Below are 18,839 nucleotides of genomic sequence, written 5' to 3'. Positions count from 1 at the left end.
CATTATTTTGACAGCAAAATCTGAGCTAATAAATTGTTTTACAAGTATAGGAACATTAAAGCACAGTGCCTTTCTACTGCCACTTAAGACTCAGCTGTGTTTAGCATGCACCTACCCTTTAAGACCACACAATCGAATTGCTGTACATAACATTCTGATGCTAATTGATGTTGACAAGGGAAGTTTTCACTTTGAGAATTCCACGTTCCAGGTCAGAAGAAAGCAGCGTGCACTGACAGTTTATTTAAATCCACTTGACAGTTTGATGTATGACGGATTGAAATTTTTAAACATTTATTTTAAAGGGGCTTAGTGTCACACTATAGCAGCTTTTCGTGACTGTTTCAGTTGGTACATAAAGTAATAAAATTACTTTTTGCTGCTTTAAGTAGCTGTTCCCAGCCTATTGCAGTGTGCTCTGTAGTCCATAGTAAATATAATTAATGACACTTTTTTTTAGACAGAGTAGGAACTTTTGATGGAAGATAAAACTCCCAGCTTGGGCATAGCTTGTCCTCTGGGAAGCAGTAACATGCAGATGGTGCTGTATTTTAATCCTGCCTGATTGCATTTATAAAGCCACTGTGGACTTCTTAACCCCTGAAGTGTGACAGCAGTTTGCAAGATTTCTGTCTATGGGGTCAAAGCCAATAACACTAAGCATTTGGTGCAAGAGAATTTGCCCCTTCTATCTTCATCGCATGTTTACAGAGTTAAAGCAATGTCGCAAGGTAAGATTTTCTGATGCGCACAAGTCTATGATTATAATGCTAACGTTTTAAACCTCGGCCTCCCACTGCGAAGGTAATTCCTTCGACGGAGCAAGTTCCTTGGCATACCAGCATGCTATCATGTTGGGTGCTTGGAGCTCAGACTAAAAACAACAAGATCAGAAGCTTGATGTGGTTGACCATTGGTAACAACCAAGTAAAACCTCAATGTATTGACTGAGAAACAGTCTTCAGAAATAATTTTTAGCCAATTAGTTACCAAATGCAACCCAACTGGTTCCCAGCTCCAGAATAGATCAGACCTTTGAGTGCTGTAGTGTAACGGTTATGTTACTGGACTCGAAATCGAGAGGCCTGGACAAATAATCCAGAGAGTGTGATTACAAATCCCACCATGGCAGTTTATAAGACGATATTTTACAGTGTATATTTTATTAATGTTACTATAATACAGGAATTAAACTGCTATGAGCATCTCAGCATTAATACTGCAATATTATGAGATGTTTCATTATCCAAATGGGTGAGTTGAAATGTAAAATAACAGTCTATATATCTCTAGAATTGCCAGCACCGCAAAGGTTAATCCTAAAACCATTAAGTTAATTTATGATTTTAAAACGTTTCAGTACAATATGTGGGCTACAATAATGAGCTCTAATGCAAAATATAAAATAAGTAGAGATTTTAAAGTGGATATTAATATTGTGTAAAATATCAATATTCTTAAGACTATTAGCTGGAAGATGACAACCTGCTGATATTCCTAATATACGATTTATCCTCACATTTCAAGTTCAGGAAATCTATAAAGTTTCAATGGCTCAGCTGGTTCCAATGGTGAATATTTGAATCATGTAGAACAACTTGATCCCAAGTTCAATTCCCAGTCTGTGCTAAGTTAGCTGCTCTCAGCTACAGGGTCCGTACCATTGGCTTCAGCACCTCGAGTTCAGTGACTAGCGCTGGCTGTTCAGTGACTACTCCTGGAAGTATATGTGTGGCCATAGGATAAGGACAGAATCGACTGCTTGAGCACCCCACCCCCGCAGTCTAAATTGTCTACTGAGGCTCACGTGCAGAATGGGCAATATTGGGCTGGATTTTCCACTTCTGGCCGCCTCTGTTTTCGCCCCGGAATGGCGGCGGTGAGCTCTTGTGGGCGGGCGGACGGCTTCCAGCGCCTCGCCGGGGTTTTCGGGGCCGGTTTCGGCGGGGAGCGGAGCATTACTGCCCAGAAGAGGCGAGCCGGTGTGCAACGCCCCCTGGTTGTGACACCGAATTGATTTTTCGGTGTCGCAACTGGGGACGCTGCTCTTCGTAGCCCGACCCGCTAGCGCTGTGAAGGGCGACGTGCTGGGACCGCCCTGTAGCGACTGCAGACAGGTAAGTAATGTCGACTTCGGGTAAGCGTGATTGGTTTTTATTTTATGTTTTTTGCGATTTATGTAGTGGTGCTGTGAGGTAATTTTTAGGAATGTTTTTGGTGGGGTTTTTTTTTTTTCAGGGTTTTTTTTCTCCCCAGGCCTCTCCCAGGCTGGCTCTTCAGCTCGGGATTTTCGCGTGCTCAGCCGACCTAACGCTCTAAGAGAAGTGTACAACGCCTCCCTTAGCGCTCCGCCCCACACTCGGGGCCTAGCTGCCCAATTTTGCCTGCAGAGGTGCAAACTTGTTCCAGGCGGTATCAGGACAGCACCGAAATCTTAAAAACCGAAAATCGAGAAGTATTCAACCTGAATAGAAAAGAAAGATTGAAAACTGTCAGAAGCAGGAGAGGATTTTTGAGAGATCTGACCTGCAGATGCTCTTGTTCACTTTGGGGGTTGTTGTTGTTTTTCAGATGATTCAGACCAGTAAGATGCTGATTGAATCTGCAGATGCAGTCTACGTGAAGATAATGCAGGCTCAGAAGGCTGGTGAGTGCTGTGACCTCTATTGCATGCATAGACCACGTGCTGAATTCTCAATTTATGTGGCAAAGCTGGTGCACGTAGAGTTAAAATGAGTGGGTTTGTGCCTACAGTTCCCCATCCAGTAAATGCTTGGTCTTAGATGGGGGCTTATGAAGGAGGTGAGACACTGCTCAAGAGTACGAATCTGAGAGGAGCTATTGTGTACTGCTGTTGCACAGCTCCCAGCAGCTGGTTGTCGAGTGCCCCAGTGCGGCATGAGGAAGAAAACTAACTTCAAAGACACTTTTTTAAAATTCAGAGCCAGAAATTTTTGGCCATCCTTAATTGCCCTTGAGAAGGTGGTGGTGAGCCGCCTTCTTGAACCGCTGCAGTCTGTGTGGTGAAGGAACTCCCATAGTGCTGTTAGGGAGAGAGTTCCAGTATTTTGATCCAGCGATGATGAAGGAACGGCAATATATTTCCAAGTCAGGATGGTGTGTGACTTGGAGGGAAACTTACATTTGGTGGTGTTCCTATGCGCCTGCTGCCCTTGCCCTTCTAGGTGGTAGAGATCGCAGGTTTAGGAGGTGCTGTCGAAGAAGCCTTGGTGAGTTGCTGCAGTGCATCTTGTAGATGGTACACACTGCAGCCACAGTGTGCTGGTGGTGGAGGGAATGAATGTTTAAGGTGGTGGATGGGGTGCCATTCAAGCGGGCTGCTTTATCCTGGATGGTGTCGAGCTTCTTGAGTGTTGTTGGAGCTGCACCAACCCAGGCAAGTGGAGAGTATTCCATCACACTCCTGACTTGTGCCTTATAGATGATGGAAAAGCTTTGGGGAGTCAGGAAAGAAGTTTATCGCTGCACAATACCCAGCCTGTGACCTCCCCTTGTAGCCACAGTATTTATGTGGCTGGTCCAGTTAAGTTTCTGGTCAATGGTGACCCCCAGGATGTTGATGGTGGGGGATTCGGCGATGGTAATGTCAAAGGACGGTGCCTAGACTCTCTCTTGTTGGAGATAGTCATTGCCTAGCACTTGTATTGCGCGAATGTTACTTGCCACTTATCAGCCCAAGCCTGAATGTCGTCCCGGTCTTGTTGCGTGCAGAAGATAGAATTTTGACAAAAAGGAGCAGAAATCTTCATGAACTAAGTCTTACTCCATTTGGAAGACCCAAGTATAAGTCTAAATCTGGATTGTCCTTCAGCGTTGGATTTAAGCGAGTGTGTTTGCCTCTGACCGGCTCCAACGAGGCCTCTGGATTGGACATGTTATCGCCATGTTGAACAGAACTATGGGAGACCTGCACAACTCCTCAGTGGGGAAGTTTCTCTTGCCCAAACCTGAAGCTGCATTGGTTAAATTGGTGAGCCAAAACATTCTCGATTATCATTTGAAAAGGAAGTGTGCATTGAATGGGGGCATTGCCAGCAAAAGCTCCATAGACAAAGGTTATTTTCTTTAAAATAAAGGCTACAATATTCTGTCATGAATTATTTGTTGTGTTGCTTAATTTACAAAGCAGTTCTCAGTAGTGGGCTCTCTGAATAAATTGAAACAGTAAGAAATCAAGATTAACATCCCTTTTCTTCAGATATTTTTTTTAAAAATCACTTTTTGTTTCATCGCTGAATGACAATAACCTCACTGGGAGCTGCTTTGCAGGATTCACTGAGCACAACAGTGTCAAGGCGCTCAGAAAGCATCTGTAGACAGTCATTAGACCAGGTGTTGGAGAACTTGTATTCTTAGCGGCTCATCTCCCTCACACTGTGACTTGTTCGAGGCAGATTCCCCAGAGACTTTTATCAACATTTAAACACTGAAAACAAAAACCAGCTGAAGAAAGGATGTTAAATCCTGATCATTTGTAACCATTTGGTTTGCAATTGTTCCTTGCATTACATTGTAATTACGTTGTAATTTCCCCTCAAATCCGCTCTAAACTTCCTACCAATGACTTTAAATCTATGCCCCTTGGTTGTTGACCCGTGTACAGCGTACTGAATTTCCCAGGGTGCAGCAGGATCATTTAATTAGCTGAAATTCGAGTAGGAGAGGGTCTAGGAAACAGGGAGGTGGGTGAGGTTAAGAGAAGGATTGGGGAAGGGAAGAACAGAAGTAGAAGGAGAAGGGCAATAGGGATGGAGGAAGCAGGGGAGAAGGAAGGAAGACTTGCATTTATATAGTGCCTTTCACAACCTCAGGGCATTCCAAAGCACTTTGTTGCCGACGATATAGAAAAGCTGCACTCCTTGAATTTTTAAAACATTACTTTCACCCATAATTTTTTTCACTTCTCTCCTGAAAATACTGATTTGTATCGGGGTAGGGTTCCACGTGCGAGTCTAGACAGTGTGTGCCATTATCTATTTGATCACACCTCTGAGGACTATTGTGACATTCCAATTCCCTCCTGTGATGGAATTAACTAACACAGCACTTGATTTTTATGTGGTGTGCTGATTCCTTTATTTCAGAGTGACCTTGAGTGAAACACAGACTTTTAAGGTGTTTCTCAGGCCGCTTCCAGCATTTGATTCAATTCAATGTGCAATTATATTTCGGTCTGAAGCAAATCAATGGATCCGACTGCAGTCTTCAGCCAGTTTGCAGAATGCTAGTCAGCAGTACTTTGGATTGAGAAATAGTGTTAGAGAACATAGTCATTTTAAGATTCCTGAAACAAGCATTAAAGTTTAAAGAGAGCCTTATTCTACAGTGCTGTGACCGTGCCTCAAAATGACACATGGCTGAAGGCTGAGCAGACACATTATGATTAAGGGCCCACACACTTGTATGTGCCTTACCAGTTCTTGTGGACGAGACCAGAATTAGGAGCCATCAATATAAGATAGTCCAGTAGGGAATTCAGGAGAACATTCTTTACCTAGAGAGTGGTTAGAATGTGGAACTCGCTACCATAGAGAGTAGTTGAGGTAAATAGCATAGATGCATTTAGAAGCATAGAAATTTACAGCGCAGAAGGAGGCCATTTTGGCCCATCGTGTCCGCACCGGCCGACAAAGAGCCCTGAAGGTTACATATAAACCTATGGACAATGAACAATGGCTGAAAGGCAAAGAGCACCCGGCCCAACCAGTCCGCCCCACACAACTGCGACACCCCTTGTACCAAAACATTCTACACTCCACCCCAACTGGAGCCATGTGATCTCCTGGGGCATTTATGGGGCAGCTGGTAAATACATGAGGGAGCAAGGAATAGAAGGATATGCTGATGGGGTTAGATGAAATAGGGTGGGAGGAGGCTTGTGTGGAGCACAAACACCAGCATAGACCAATGGGCCGAATTATCTGTTTTTGTGCTGCAAATTACAGTAATTTCATTTTATTGCTTCAAAATGTGAGAATTGACATCTTGGAAATTTACTCAAAAACCTGCATTTGACTTAGTGGACAGAAGTTGCTTTAGAAATTGTGCTTCTCTGAAAGTTTCTCAACGGTTTCAGTGAGAAGTGGGGGTCACGAGAAGTTGAAGGAGGGCACTGAAATATCAAGTCTTAGCCGGACTCAGAAATGGTGTGAAAATGCCTGCTCCGATTAGGAGACCAGGGCCTAGGAATTGGAAGTGTTAGAGCTGGCTGGTGAGGCCCGTTTTTGGGGGGAAAATGGCGGCCGCCTCACTTCTGCCCGCTTCCCGCAAGACCTGCAGCGGCCGCCATTTTGGGCAGGCCAGCAGCACTGCAGCTGCTTGTGCTCACGGCAAGTATTTTAATTAGTAGAAGCGTGATGTCAATCCGCGTGAAAACGCTGATTGCTCGCAGCTCCCCTTACCGCCCTCTCCAAAGCAGGCCTGTGCGTGCAACCGTTGACAGTGTGGAGAGGTGGGAGAACACGGCGTGAGCTAAAACCCATACAGTAAACAGCTACTGGGATAACTGCTAATATGGAGAGCTATTCGAGTGAAAACTGCTTCCAATGAGATGCATCAAATCTCCCCCCCACCCCTCCCCCGCCCCCGCTCCCCACCCCGGTTAGTCAAACAATATACTTTAAACGCTTTAAAAATAAACTGTACTGTATGACAGTTGTAATAATATCAGGAAAAATCAAAGCTGCATTTCCTTAAATTTTGTACATTGGGGTTTTCTAGTGAAGGAACTGATAAAAAAAATCTATGCAAAGCTTGGAAAATATATGCAAAGTTTGGCAGTCAGCTTTTAAAGGCTTGACAGCATATTCTCACCAACTGTTCTTCAAAAGTTTGCTGTTGTTAAAAATGTAGTTGAGCTCTTACTTACACCAGTAAACTCCTGACCAAGAGTTCATGGTCCCCTTTTTAAAAAAAAATATTTCCATTGGTGTCTCATACAACAGTTTTAAGGACATCTGTGCTCCAGTCTTTGTGGTGTTTCCAGTCACAGTGCCTCCAGACCTGAGCCTGTGCTTTAAGAGCCACTCACCAGGGAGTGAATGCCCTGTGCGATATGCAGGCTTGTGCGCTGTTACTGCTAGCTGCAAGACAGTGCTCCCCATCCCCCTCCAGCACCGTGGCAGAGCACAAACCTCCAAACAGCAAACATCTGGGTGACACATCTGTGGATCTATGGCAGTCAGCGAAGGTGGGGCGGGGGGTACCAGGCAGCCTGGCACCCGTTTGTGGACCCCCACACAAGACCCCAAACAAATAAGACCCGTGAAAGCAAGGGGGGATCCGTGGACAAACAAATGCCTCGTCATCTGGGGCAATGCAGAATGCTCCAACCCTACAAGGGGCCATCAGCAGACTCGACAGGAAAACCAAGGAGCCGTCACCAAATGATCCCACGCAGCACATTGCCCGAGAATGCCACACCGATCCTTCGGACGGGACCTTTGGCCTCCTGCTGAGGCTCGAGCCAGGGAAAGCACGTCGCACGACAGAGTCTCCACTCCGCTCGTGTTAATTAGCAGATAGCAACAAATTACAGGTGCTGCCTGCGCTCTGTTGCAGGCTGCCGTAAGCTTTGGCCCACGCTGTTACCGGCAGGTTTCTGGCCTACTCGAATTTCTAGGTTCCGGTATCTATCATGAGGTAGAAAAAATAGTTGTAAATCAATGTTTGAGGCTCAGCAGGTAAACACCCAGCATGGTGTGGGACTGAGTCATAGGCCAGGAAGGCCCCGATTCAGTTTCTTTTGAGTTAACTGATCTTAACAGTTAGCTTCAGGATTGGGGAAAATTAACCAGGGTTCCTACTTCAATCATCACTGCTAGAAAGTGTATTGGCGTGGACAGCAGATGAGGGTGGAATTAGATTTGGCTATGATTGCCTCCCATGGTCATGTCGATGGCTGACATTCACTTGTACATGAATAAGAGTGATTCGGGCAAGCTACTGGAGGGCTGTTGGTGCTCGCATGAATCACCACCCTCAGGAGAGGCAAAAGTGAAAGGTGGATATTTAGAGAAAAAACGCAAGGTTGAAAATAGTGTGAGGCTTTATCCTAGAATATTCCTTTAAACAGGAAACTTATTTTCATTTTAGCCAAAGAATGTGGGGCTTGGGGAATCGCACTCATCGGAGCTGCCACATGATCCTCTGTGTTACGTTGGGATAAATTTGTTCAGTCACGAGTATCTTTCACGGCTTATTTATATTGAGACTGGGTGCCAGAATTCAGTCCATCTTTGGACAGTTCCTCTGGGTGGGGAGGTGGGGAAATAAATCGCATCAATGCAGGGCCACCCTGCTCTCTGCCCAACAGCTGTACCCATCCAGCCTGCTATAAGGCAAGAATATGTGCATACCTAAGAGCGTGTCAAGCACATGAATGGATGTGCAAGCAAGGATAGGTTTTGAGGGTCTTATTTTTGATTTTGAAATCATGATAGCAACTCCAGATTGACAGGACGGCTGGGTAGGACATATGTGGTGATTCTGGCTGTCAGGTTATAATAACAAGCTTCCACACGCAACTGAACCCTTGCCGGGATGAGACACACCCCTGAAGGTCACTGCTGATCAGAACCAGATAGCTTGGGTTGTTCACAGTGACAAGAGGTAGTTGGATTTCAGGACAAATCCAGTTGCATCTTGCTGCTATAAATAAAGCAACATGCGTGGCTTGTTATGTGAAGCTCGAAGCGTTAGTCAGGGACAGTCGGGGAACAGACGGGCTGTGTACAAAATACCGCTGCAGTGATATAATTAGGAGTAATGGGCCATAACAGCACACTCTGCATTCATGATATTACTGGAACAGGACATAATGGTGTCACTGATGGAGAAATTCTCCACACAGCTGCTTCTATCAAACATATAGAACGTTAAGATTATGGGAACAAGGAAGAATTGAGTGGCATTAGTACCTCCCTTCATTACGTTTTAAATCAGTTAATCATTCCTTCACTGAGTGACTGAAATAAAACTTTTTTTGGAACCTTTAATGTTAGCTGAAATATATTTAACGTACAGTCAGTGCCTAGTAAATAGATATCATTACATAGAATTACATCGAATTTACAGCACAGAAACAGACCATTCAGCCCAACTGGTCTCAGCCGGTGGGAGCCTCCTCCCAGCTTTCTTTATCTAACTCTATCTGCATGACCTTCTATTTCTTTTTCCCTTAAATGCATCTATGCATTGTGTAGAAGGTACATGGATCTAGACTACATTTCTGAATGAATTTGCTGTGCAGTTACGTATATATAAAGCCCAATAAATCATCTAACAACCAGGATATTATTACCATCCTCAGGCTAATACTTTAAGATTGATGCCAGGAACACAGCAGATTTAATGGGAGCATAGTGGTTATGTTACTGGACTAATAATCCAGAAGCCTGGACTGATGATCAGGTGTGAGCTCAGATCCCATCACACTGCACTGCACTGACTGTACGTTAAATATATTTCAGCTAACATTAAAGGTTTTTAAAAAAGTTTTATTTCAGTCACTCAGCTGGTAACTTAAATTTAATTAAGTAAATCTGGAACTTAAAAATAAATGTTAGTATCAGTAATGTTGACCATAAAACTACCGGATTGTCGGAAAAACCCGTCTGGTTCACTAATGTCCTTTAGGGAAGGAAATCTGCCGCCCTTACCCGGTCTGTCCCATATGTGACTCCAGACCCACAGCGATGTGGTTGACTCTCAACTGCCCTCTGAAGCTCAGTTGTTCAAGGGCAAATAGGGATGTGCAATAAATGCCAGCCTTGCCAGCGACACCCGCATCCCATGAACGATTAAAAAAAAAACAAGAGCTGATGTACTGGACCTTAATATTGTGTAATGTTGGGACAAAAGGCAAAGTGTAATTTTATTCTTTACTTCATGTGAGGATAAAGAGGTTTTTCCCCAAATTATACAAATGTTATCTTTAATTTACTAGGCTCTTTGTCCTAATGAGAAGCTCCAGGCATAAGCCATGGCTTTACAATTCTTTGCAAAAGGATACTTATTACATTCCAGAAAAACCTAGAATCAAATAATAACTACAATCCATACACGCTTGGGAGCTAAGGAAGTTAAGATATTTAAAATTGCTTCAACTAATCTGGCAGTGTTTAGAGTGATCTTTATATAGATAGTGGGGTAAATGTTCACTTTATGCAATGGTGTCAAATGAGTGACAGTGTTTCGGCAACCCGTTTCACACCTCTCCCAATGTTTATTTCCAGTGATAAATATAGGCTGAAATCCGGCACTGTCGGGATAGAGGGCCAGGGGGGGGGGAGTTTACCAAGCTTCCCCAGGAAATTCCTCCCTTTAAACCAGGTTTGAGTCCCTTTGAGAGCTCTTGAAGGCCCCAAAGCCTTTACTAGAATAAGATAATTAATCCCAGAAGGAATCGAGTCGGAGTGAAATCAATTACTTTCTCAAATTGGAGTGGAATCAAGTATTTTCTTGAGTCGGTCTGCAATCAAATATTTCCTCTAGTTTGAGTAGCCGCAGTGGGAGCTTTGAATGTTGGGAGGACTACACTGTGGCTGAGAAGAGTGGATGGGCTCGGGCAAGGGCAGGCGGTGGTGTTGGCCCCACGTTTGCAAGTGGCCTCAAGCCTGATATTTGGAACGGGGTCTCCAGTCTTGGGCAAGAGGACAAGCTCCAGAAATGTCCGTGCTCTTCTTTCTTTGTTATTCAAAGACACTTTCTTCATGTGTCTCTCAAGGTAAAACCAGCAGCTACTGCCTTTGACCCCACCGTTACAGTCTAGGCTTTACCTCATAACAACTGACAAGAATTTTAATTAAAAAAAGAATTGAGTGTCTTATCAACTGAAACTTGCATTGTTATTCTTTGTTGTACTTGGGTCAGCATCGACCAGGCATAACAATTAATTCTAATCATGATAAATTGATCCCTGGAAAATACATTGAATGCTTGCCACTCTCCTGTCTTCTGGATGCCAGAAAAATATTGCTCCTTTAAACTACTTTAACAAGCTACTGTTCTGGATTTATTTACAAGTAAGGTGATACTTGGAAGCAAAAGACATAGACAAAATATTAAACAGCACAATACTTGTATGTGAGAACTATAATCAGACCATGAGGTTTATATCTCCTTGAATAAAGTTGAACCTTCTCTCCCTTTGGTGCACCATCATCTTTTGACTTGAGATGTTAAATGTAGAATATGTGAGATATGTCAAAGCTGATGTATATCTCATGAAACATCTCTGATCTAAAGCCAATTCTATTGAAGTACTCAGGCAAACAAAATATTAATAGATTTCATATGTTGGCCAACAAAGGTATAACATATTGTAACTGCCAGATTTCCCAGCAAAATATCCTGCTGGTTTTTGACAGTAATCAGAAGTTACACTTTCATCTGGCAAAATGCTGCATTTGTTACCATTTCAAACGTGCTGTCCCTGTCAGCAAGGAAATGCTATTTTTCAACCAATGTGTGGATCTGTATCCTGCCCGCTTCATGCAGACTGGGTGTGTCTGGCCCATTGTTCTGTACTTCAAGAAAAGCCTAGCTATTTGAACGCATTCAAAACTAAAGATAGAAATTCCTATTGTTGTCACAAGCTCTACACTTAATCCTTCCTCATCTGGTTGGCATTATTGTTGTTGATATCTCCTTTGGTGCCAAATGGAACTTTTCCTCCATTGCTGACATGGTCTCCAAAAAATTCAGTTCTTTTACACCGCAACAATTCTTAACTCTAAGTCTATCCAAGACTTGAATACTGTTCCCATATATGAGGAAATTTAACTAGCACCTCACTTGCACTTCTGGGCAGGATGCAAGAAGTTTATCGCCTGATAAATGATCCTGCTCTCACCGAGTTAAGAAGGAATTTCTTCTCCCAGAGGGTTGTGAATCTGTGGAATTCTCTGCCCAAGGAAGCAGCTGAGGCTAGCTCATTGAATGTATTCAAGTCACAGATAGATATATTTTTAACCAATAAGGGAATTAAGGGTTACGGGGAGTGGGTGGGTAAGTGGAGCTGAGTCCACGGCCAGATCAGCCATGATCTCGTTGAATGGCGGAGCAGGCTCGAGGGGCTAGATGGCCTACTCCTGTTCCTAATTCTTATGTTCTTATGTTCTGCAGCCTCCAACATCTTTTGTAATTTTTCTTGTCTGTGTTTACTTTATTGGTCAATGAACCCGTGAACTTTCTTGTATAAAAACATAAAATGCTGGAAGTCTCAGAGGGTCAGGCAGCATCTGGAAAGAGAAAAACCGAGTTAACGTTTCAGGTCGATGACCCTTCGTCAGAACTGGCGAATGTTTGAAAAGAACAGATTCTTAAGGAGCACTGAAAGGGAGAGGGGGAGGAAAGAACAAAAGGGAAGGTCTGTGACAGGGTGGAAGACAGGAGAGATTAGAGAGACAAAAGGGATGATGGGCCGACTTGAAATGGTAATGGCCGGAGTTAGAAAAAGGTTAGTCTAGATAGGGTGTGAATGGTGGAATAATTACCAGCTGCCGATGGAGACAGAGAGAAAAAAATTACATGCGGGGGGGGGGAGCCAAACTTTCTTCTCTTGTTTTCTCGAAGTACCATTTTACATGCTCTTCCTCCTTAGTACATTCTCACTGTGTTGAAAAAAGACTGCGTGGTATCCTACTCTAATTCCTCTCCAGGGCTTCAAACCTGTGGAATTCTTCATCTTCCTAATATTCCCTTCCACTACGCTCTTGAGTCTTAAAACCCAGATGTGATGTTATCCAGTTATTACGTCTGACTTACCTTGCCTTCTCTTTTACTCTTTTCAGCCTTGGTGGCATCCTGTGCAATGGGCCTTTGACCGAATTCCCGAATGAGCAATAGTCCCTGGTTGGGTCGGTGGTCCTTTATCAAGTGCCAACCTGTACCCAGCTGCTCGGAGAGCTGTGAGAAAAGTGACCCAGGCTGACTTTTCCCTCCCTTGATACTTAGCCCGCCATCTGACAGCTTGGCTGCGATCAAAGACTCATTCTGTGGGGTATCATGTCTTCAGGCTTCCATCCTACAAAGCTGGAGCACAGAGTGCTGTTAAACACTGTGCCACTCAAGTTGCTGATTGTCCTACAATGGACTCTGTTTGGGAGAGTCATCTATTCCACGGATTTATTGCTCATGGTGCTCCCCTATATATAACCCCGTAATAATACACTGGAACCATTTAAGGATCATTCTTTAAATGGAACATAAACTGGACTTTCTGCAAGAGTAGAAATGTATTTGAAAGGAAATGTGTGGATTTAATTTTGATTGTCTGTAATTTAGCAGAGGAAGACCAATAACATGATATAAAATAGTCTCATGAGAAAAAAAATCCCAAATTCAGCTATGAGGTAAATCTTAGTTACCATGGTGATGACAAATCTGTATGAAGTTTTTAAAGATCATATTACGTGAAAAGTTTCAGTAATACTGGATATCTCAGCAGTCACTGTGAGACAGTTGCCTTAACCCTGACCTCAAACAAGCATACTTCCTTACTCCCCCTTTCTCAGTTTCAGATTAGATCTTGCCTCCCCTGCAATCATTGACTGTTACTGGAGTACAGCTCCTTGGGTGTCAGTACTTGTGTACCTTACATGTGAACCACAGCACTGAGTGTTGGCAGACTAACAAGGACATATTTTTGAACTGACACATGGTTTCTGCTGCAGACTCATGCCCTTTACAGGCACCAGAGAGGAAATATTTATTTTATCATACTGGGCAGGATTTGAACCCACTTCTTGAGAGGTGAAACCACAGTGTCAGTTCATCACACCTCCCCAGGTCACCATACCACCTATTTTGATTCAGTCCAGTTGGATTTCTTTTGATTAACTTAATTCCTTTGGGGGTATTGAGGCTGCTGTGGGCAATAGTGCTGGAAAGAAACTCGGTACTTTCATAGCACCTTATCACGTCCTCAGGATATTCCCAAATAACTTCACAGCCAATGAATTACTTTCCAAGTTCATTTATAATGTGCATGGCAAGGTCCCACAAATAGCAAATGACTGACTGACCAGAGGCAAAATACAGCACCTGTACTGCCAACCTGGCTTGCTGAGCACAGTGTAGGAACTGAAGCTGGGAATTTCCGGGTCTGTACGACACAACTAGGCACCAGATAAAGATGCTGCACCATTGGAGAAAGTGTTTTTAAAATGTTAAGAGAAATAATGAATAGAGATAAGCAAATAGCTAACGAAAGACTTACTATTTCTGGTAAATAATTGGCCCAGAATTTGCAGTGGCTAATAACAGCAAAACAAGTAGCATAAATTGGACAAGTTCCAAAAAGTAACCACTAATGGTGCAGTAACTGATAAAGATAACCATTCATTATTTCCCTTAACATTTTAAAAATGCAATTAGATGCTTTCTCCAATGGTGCAGCATCTTTATCTGGTGCCTAGTTGTGTCGTACAGACCCAGAAATTCCCAGCTTCAATCCCTACACTGTGCTGAGCAAGCCAGGTTGGCAGTACAGGTGTTGCACTCTGCCTCAGCACCCGCGATATAGGAAGTGGAGAATTGGCCAAGGTTCCTGTGCCTGACCATAATCCAACAACCTGAGCAAGCTTTGGGTAAGCGTTGGGGTTCTCTGCGATACCCTCTGTGTTCCAATTACTTGCTGACAATCACTGGCAACATTCACACACAAAGTTTGGACGAGATACCATGGTGACAAATGTTTCAGGAGGAGAATAGAGAAAACGGTGAAAAAGTAATAAAACAGAACCAGCTATAGTAGCTTATAAATATGCACTACAACAAAACTAGGCCATTTGCATCAATCTAGAAAACCAAATATTAATATTTAATGAACAGCATACTGTAGTTCTATTGCAGCACATCAAAATGTCTCAAAGATGAAGCCTGTTGGCTCACTTCCACTGAACATTGAACAAATGTAAAACCCTTATTTTTTCCCTAAAGCACACTAATATTTAAGTAGCTCAGAACAAAATTTATGTTTTAAATTGATCCTAAATCAGAAAGTGCTTTTAAGGACAACTTGATTCTGCTTTTCTACTTCTCCTCAGGTAAGTTGAAAAATTATGTCGTAGTACAGTGAATATTTAACTCGTCAGGCCTGAACAGATCCATTACCAAGGTGCCCTTGTGTCGTTCTCTATATTTCAATGTATCACTGCTTCTCTAATGTTGAGTAACTTCTGCATTTAATAAAGAATTGACTTGTAACCTTCCCTAGAAGCAGCGTTCCCAGATTGTGACCAGTCTTTTATCCATGGTTTACGCCTTTTCTTTGCTATTTTTGCCCGCATTTTTCCTTCCTTTCTCACAAATGTGCTGAAAAGGGAATGGAATCAGTGAGCCTGTTGTGGCATTATGCTAAATAATAAATACAGGTTGAACCTCCCTTATCCAGAACTCCCTTATCCAGAAACACCCCTCGTCCAGCATCATTCCCAGCCACCGGGTGGCGCATGCGCAGAACTCCGACATGAACAAATTGAGGTCCTTTCTCGCTGCCGACTCCCGCAATCGCTGGCCTGACCCCGCGATCCATTGCCCCCACCCCCCCCCCCATGATCTCTCTACTGCACTCCCAGCCCCAAGCCAGCCAGCCCCGATATCCCCTTGCTCAGTATCTGTACCATCCAATTTAACATGACCACCCCTCAACCAGAAAAATCCCTTATCCAGAATAGGCCAGGTACCGAGCGTTCTGGATAAGGTAGGTTCAACCTGTACTGTAATTTTTAAATGTGCGAGATAAAGGAGAACGCTTCAGGCTCATACAGAACACCACCAAGATTGAAAAGAGAAGGCAAGGTAAAATGGGAATAATGACTAAACAATGAACTTCACTTTTCAAAGCCCGTAAGCTGTAGAAGGAAGAAAAGCCTGAGGTAGGAAGGGAGTTCCATAGTTTTGAGGTGCCAGGAAACAATCAGTTTTGAACAGGAGATTGTATGGTGAGTTTTGATTTCAATACAGTGGGAATGTAGAGGGATGGAAAAGCATGTAGGACTGTACAATTGGAGCTTAGTGGGAATCAGTGAAGCGTTCAGAGAAATACCGACCATAGAAGTATCGTTATTAAAGAGAAGCTATGATGGAGAGAGCGGACTGGACATATATCAGTACAGATACAACATCCGGAATCCTCGGGACTGAGTCCGTGCCGGTTTTGGTGTTTTTCCTGATTTCAGACAAGAAAATCCGTGCCGGGTTTTCAGCGGCGAGGTCCGAAATCCAGCAAAACCCGAAATCCGGCACGGATTAGGACAAGGATTCCGGATTTCAGACTATTGATTTTTCATGTCTGAAATCCAGAATCCTCGAATGAATCCATGCCGGATTTCAGGTTTTGCCGGATTTTGGACCTCGCCGCTCGCCGATTCACACTGCCTGCACCCACACCGCCCCCCCGGCGCTGCACTTTTTACCAGTTTCCTCATCCCTCGCTGCCTGATGTCACCATCTTGGCCGAACAATAAATCCGGATTCTGGACGACTCCATCAGAACAAAAGAACACAAGAAATAGGAGCAGAATTAGGCCATTTGACCCCTCGAGCCTGATCTGATCATGGACTAGATTCCACTTCCCTGCCCGGTCCCCATAACCCTTAATTCTCTTATCACTCAAAGATCTGTCTATTTCTGTCTTAAATATATTCAAAGACCCAGCCTCCGCAGCTCTCTGGGACAATGAATTCCACAGATTTACAACCCGCTGAGAGAAGAAATTCCTTCTCATCTCAATTTTAAATCTGCGGCCCCTTATTCTGAGACTATGCGCCCTGCATACTAGCATTTTGTGTTTCATGCACAAGGACCCCCAGGTTCCTCTGTACTGCAGCACTTTGCAATTTTTCTCCATTTAAATTATAATTTGCTTTTCTATTTTTTTTTTCTGCCAAAGTGGATAACCTCACATTTTCCCACATTATATTCCATCTGCCAAATTTTTGCCCACTCACTTAGACAATCTATAGACCTTTGCAGATTGTTTGTGTCCTCCTTACAATTTGCTTTCCCACCCATCTTTGTGTCATCAGCAAACTTGGTTACATTACACTCGGTCCTTTCATCCAAGTCATTAATATAGATTGTAAATAGTTGAGGCCCCAGCACCGATCCCTGCGGCACCCCACTAGTTACTGTTTGCCAGCGGAATATGACCCATTTATCCCGACTCTCTTTTCTGTTAGTTAGCTAATCCTCTAGTCATGCTAATATATTACCCCCTACCCCGTGAACTTTTATCTTGTGCAGTAATCTTTTATGTGGCACTTTGTCAAATGCCTTCTGGAAATCCAAAAGCTTTTCCAAATGTCCTGCTACTGCTTCCTTAATAATGGACTCCAGCATTTTCCCAACAACAGATGTTAGGCTAACCAGTCTATAGTTTCCTGCTTTCTGTTTGCCTCCTTTTTTAAACAGGGGTGTTACATTTGCAGTTTTTCCCTCCCCAGAATCCAGGGAATTTTGGTAGATTACAATCAATGCATCCACTATTTCTGCAGCCACTTCTTTAAGGACTCTAGGATGCAAGCCATCAGGTCCAGGGGACTTGTCCGCTTTTAATCCCATTATTTTACCAAGTACTACTTCTTTAGTGATAGTGATTGTATTAAGTTCCTCCCTCCCTATAGCCCCTTGATTCTTCACTATTGGGATGTTTTTAGTGTTTTCTACCGTGAAGACGGGTACAAAGTATTTGTTCAAAGTCTCAGTCATTTCCCTGTTCCCCATTATTAATTCCCCAGTCTCATCCTCCAGGGGACCAACATTTACTTTAGCCACTCTTTTCCTTTTTATGTACCTGTAGAAACTCTTACTATCTATTTTTATATTTCTATATGCGCAAAATGTCCGGTTTTTGGACAATTCCGGTTTTCAGAATCCCAGATTTGGGACGTTGCAGCTGTATTAACAATGAAGACAGTCCGTCAAAGAGCCCCTTTCCAGATTGTATTTTCCAGCGTTGATTGACTGTTCTAAGGCTAATTAAATATAATTTATATTATTTATTTCTACAATTAAGGGGAATGGAAGAGACTTTTTTTGTCAGTGCCTATCTTGTGAGTTAATTTGGGATTATTTAAATTTTAATGTAGGTTACTTCACCCGAACTTTATCAAAAGTACTTCTTTATTTCCAGTGTGATCAGGTAATAACCGGAGAACTATTTTGTGCTGAGGATTTCATGGAGTTATCCTCCACTTATACTAAATAGATAACAATCTGTCTTTTTTTCTTCCATTACTGCTCAACAGTCAGCCTCAAAATCTGCTGTGATTTATTCTGTCATTCTAGCTACTGCAGAAAAAACATGAAAGAAAAAGCCTATTGATATTTGCAGGGTTTAATGGTGTGGCCTTCGATGAGTCCATTTCTGAATGTGATATAACGGTGCCTGTTCATACTGAGACGGATGATGGCAAGGGTCTGCTAGAATTACTCTCCTCTTCTGAAAAAGGTTCTGAGGGCAATGATTTAATAAATATGGGAAATGGAACCAGAAGGTGCTTTACTGTTGTTATCTTTCTAGCAGGAGATTATTGTTTATCGGTGTACCAAAAGGTCCACATAGACCAAAAGGAGGGCAATACATTCACTATTGAATGGATCCCCTCGCAACAATCGGCACCTAATTGAAAGAAAGAAACAACAAACATTAATTTATGTAGCGCCTTTCATGACCTCCGAACATCCCAAAGCGCCTCACAGCCAATTAAGTACTTTTAAAGTGCCGTCGCTGTTATAATGTAGGGAATGCGGCAGCCAATATTTACACAGAGCTCCTTTGAAACCAGCATCGATACTAGATGAGTTGTGT

The 18,839-nt window shown here is 43.1% G+C and overlaps 1 protein-coding gene across 1 annotated transcript in view; it reads left to right on the top strand.

Moving 5' to 3' along the window:
• LOC139233790 (inactive phospholipase C-like protein 2) overlaps positions 1-18,839 on the top strand; it is a 210,509-nt gene that overhangs the window by 160,807 nt on the left and 30,863 nt on the right. The window contains exon 4 of the mRNA XM_070864317.1: positions 2,572-2,647. Coding sequence (XP_070720418.1) covers positions 2,572-2,647 — 76 coding nt within the window. The remainder of the gene's footprint in view (positions 1-2,571; positions 2,648-18,839) is intronic.

This window comes from Pristiophorus japonicus, chromosome 21, assembly GCF_044704955.1.
Source record: "Pristiophorus japonicus isolate sPriJap1 chromosome 21, sPriJap1.hap1, whole genome shotgun sequence".
NCBI lineage: Eukaryota > Metazoa > Chordata > Chondrichthyes > Pristiophoridae > Pristiophorus > Pristiophorus japonicus.
The sequence above is the reverse complement of the archived record's forward strand: the minus strand, read 5'-3'. Positions and strand labels throughout refer to the sequence as shown.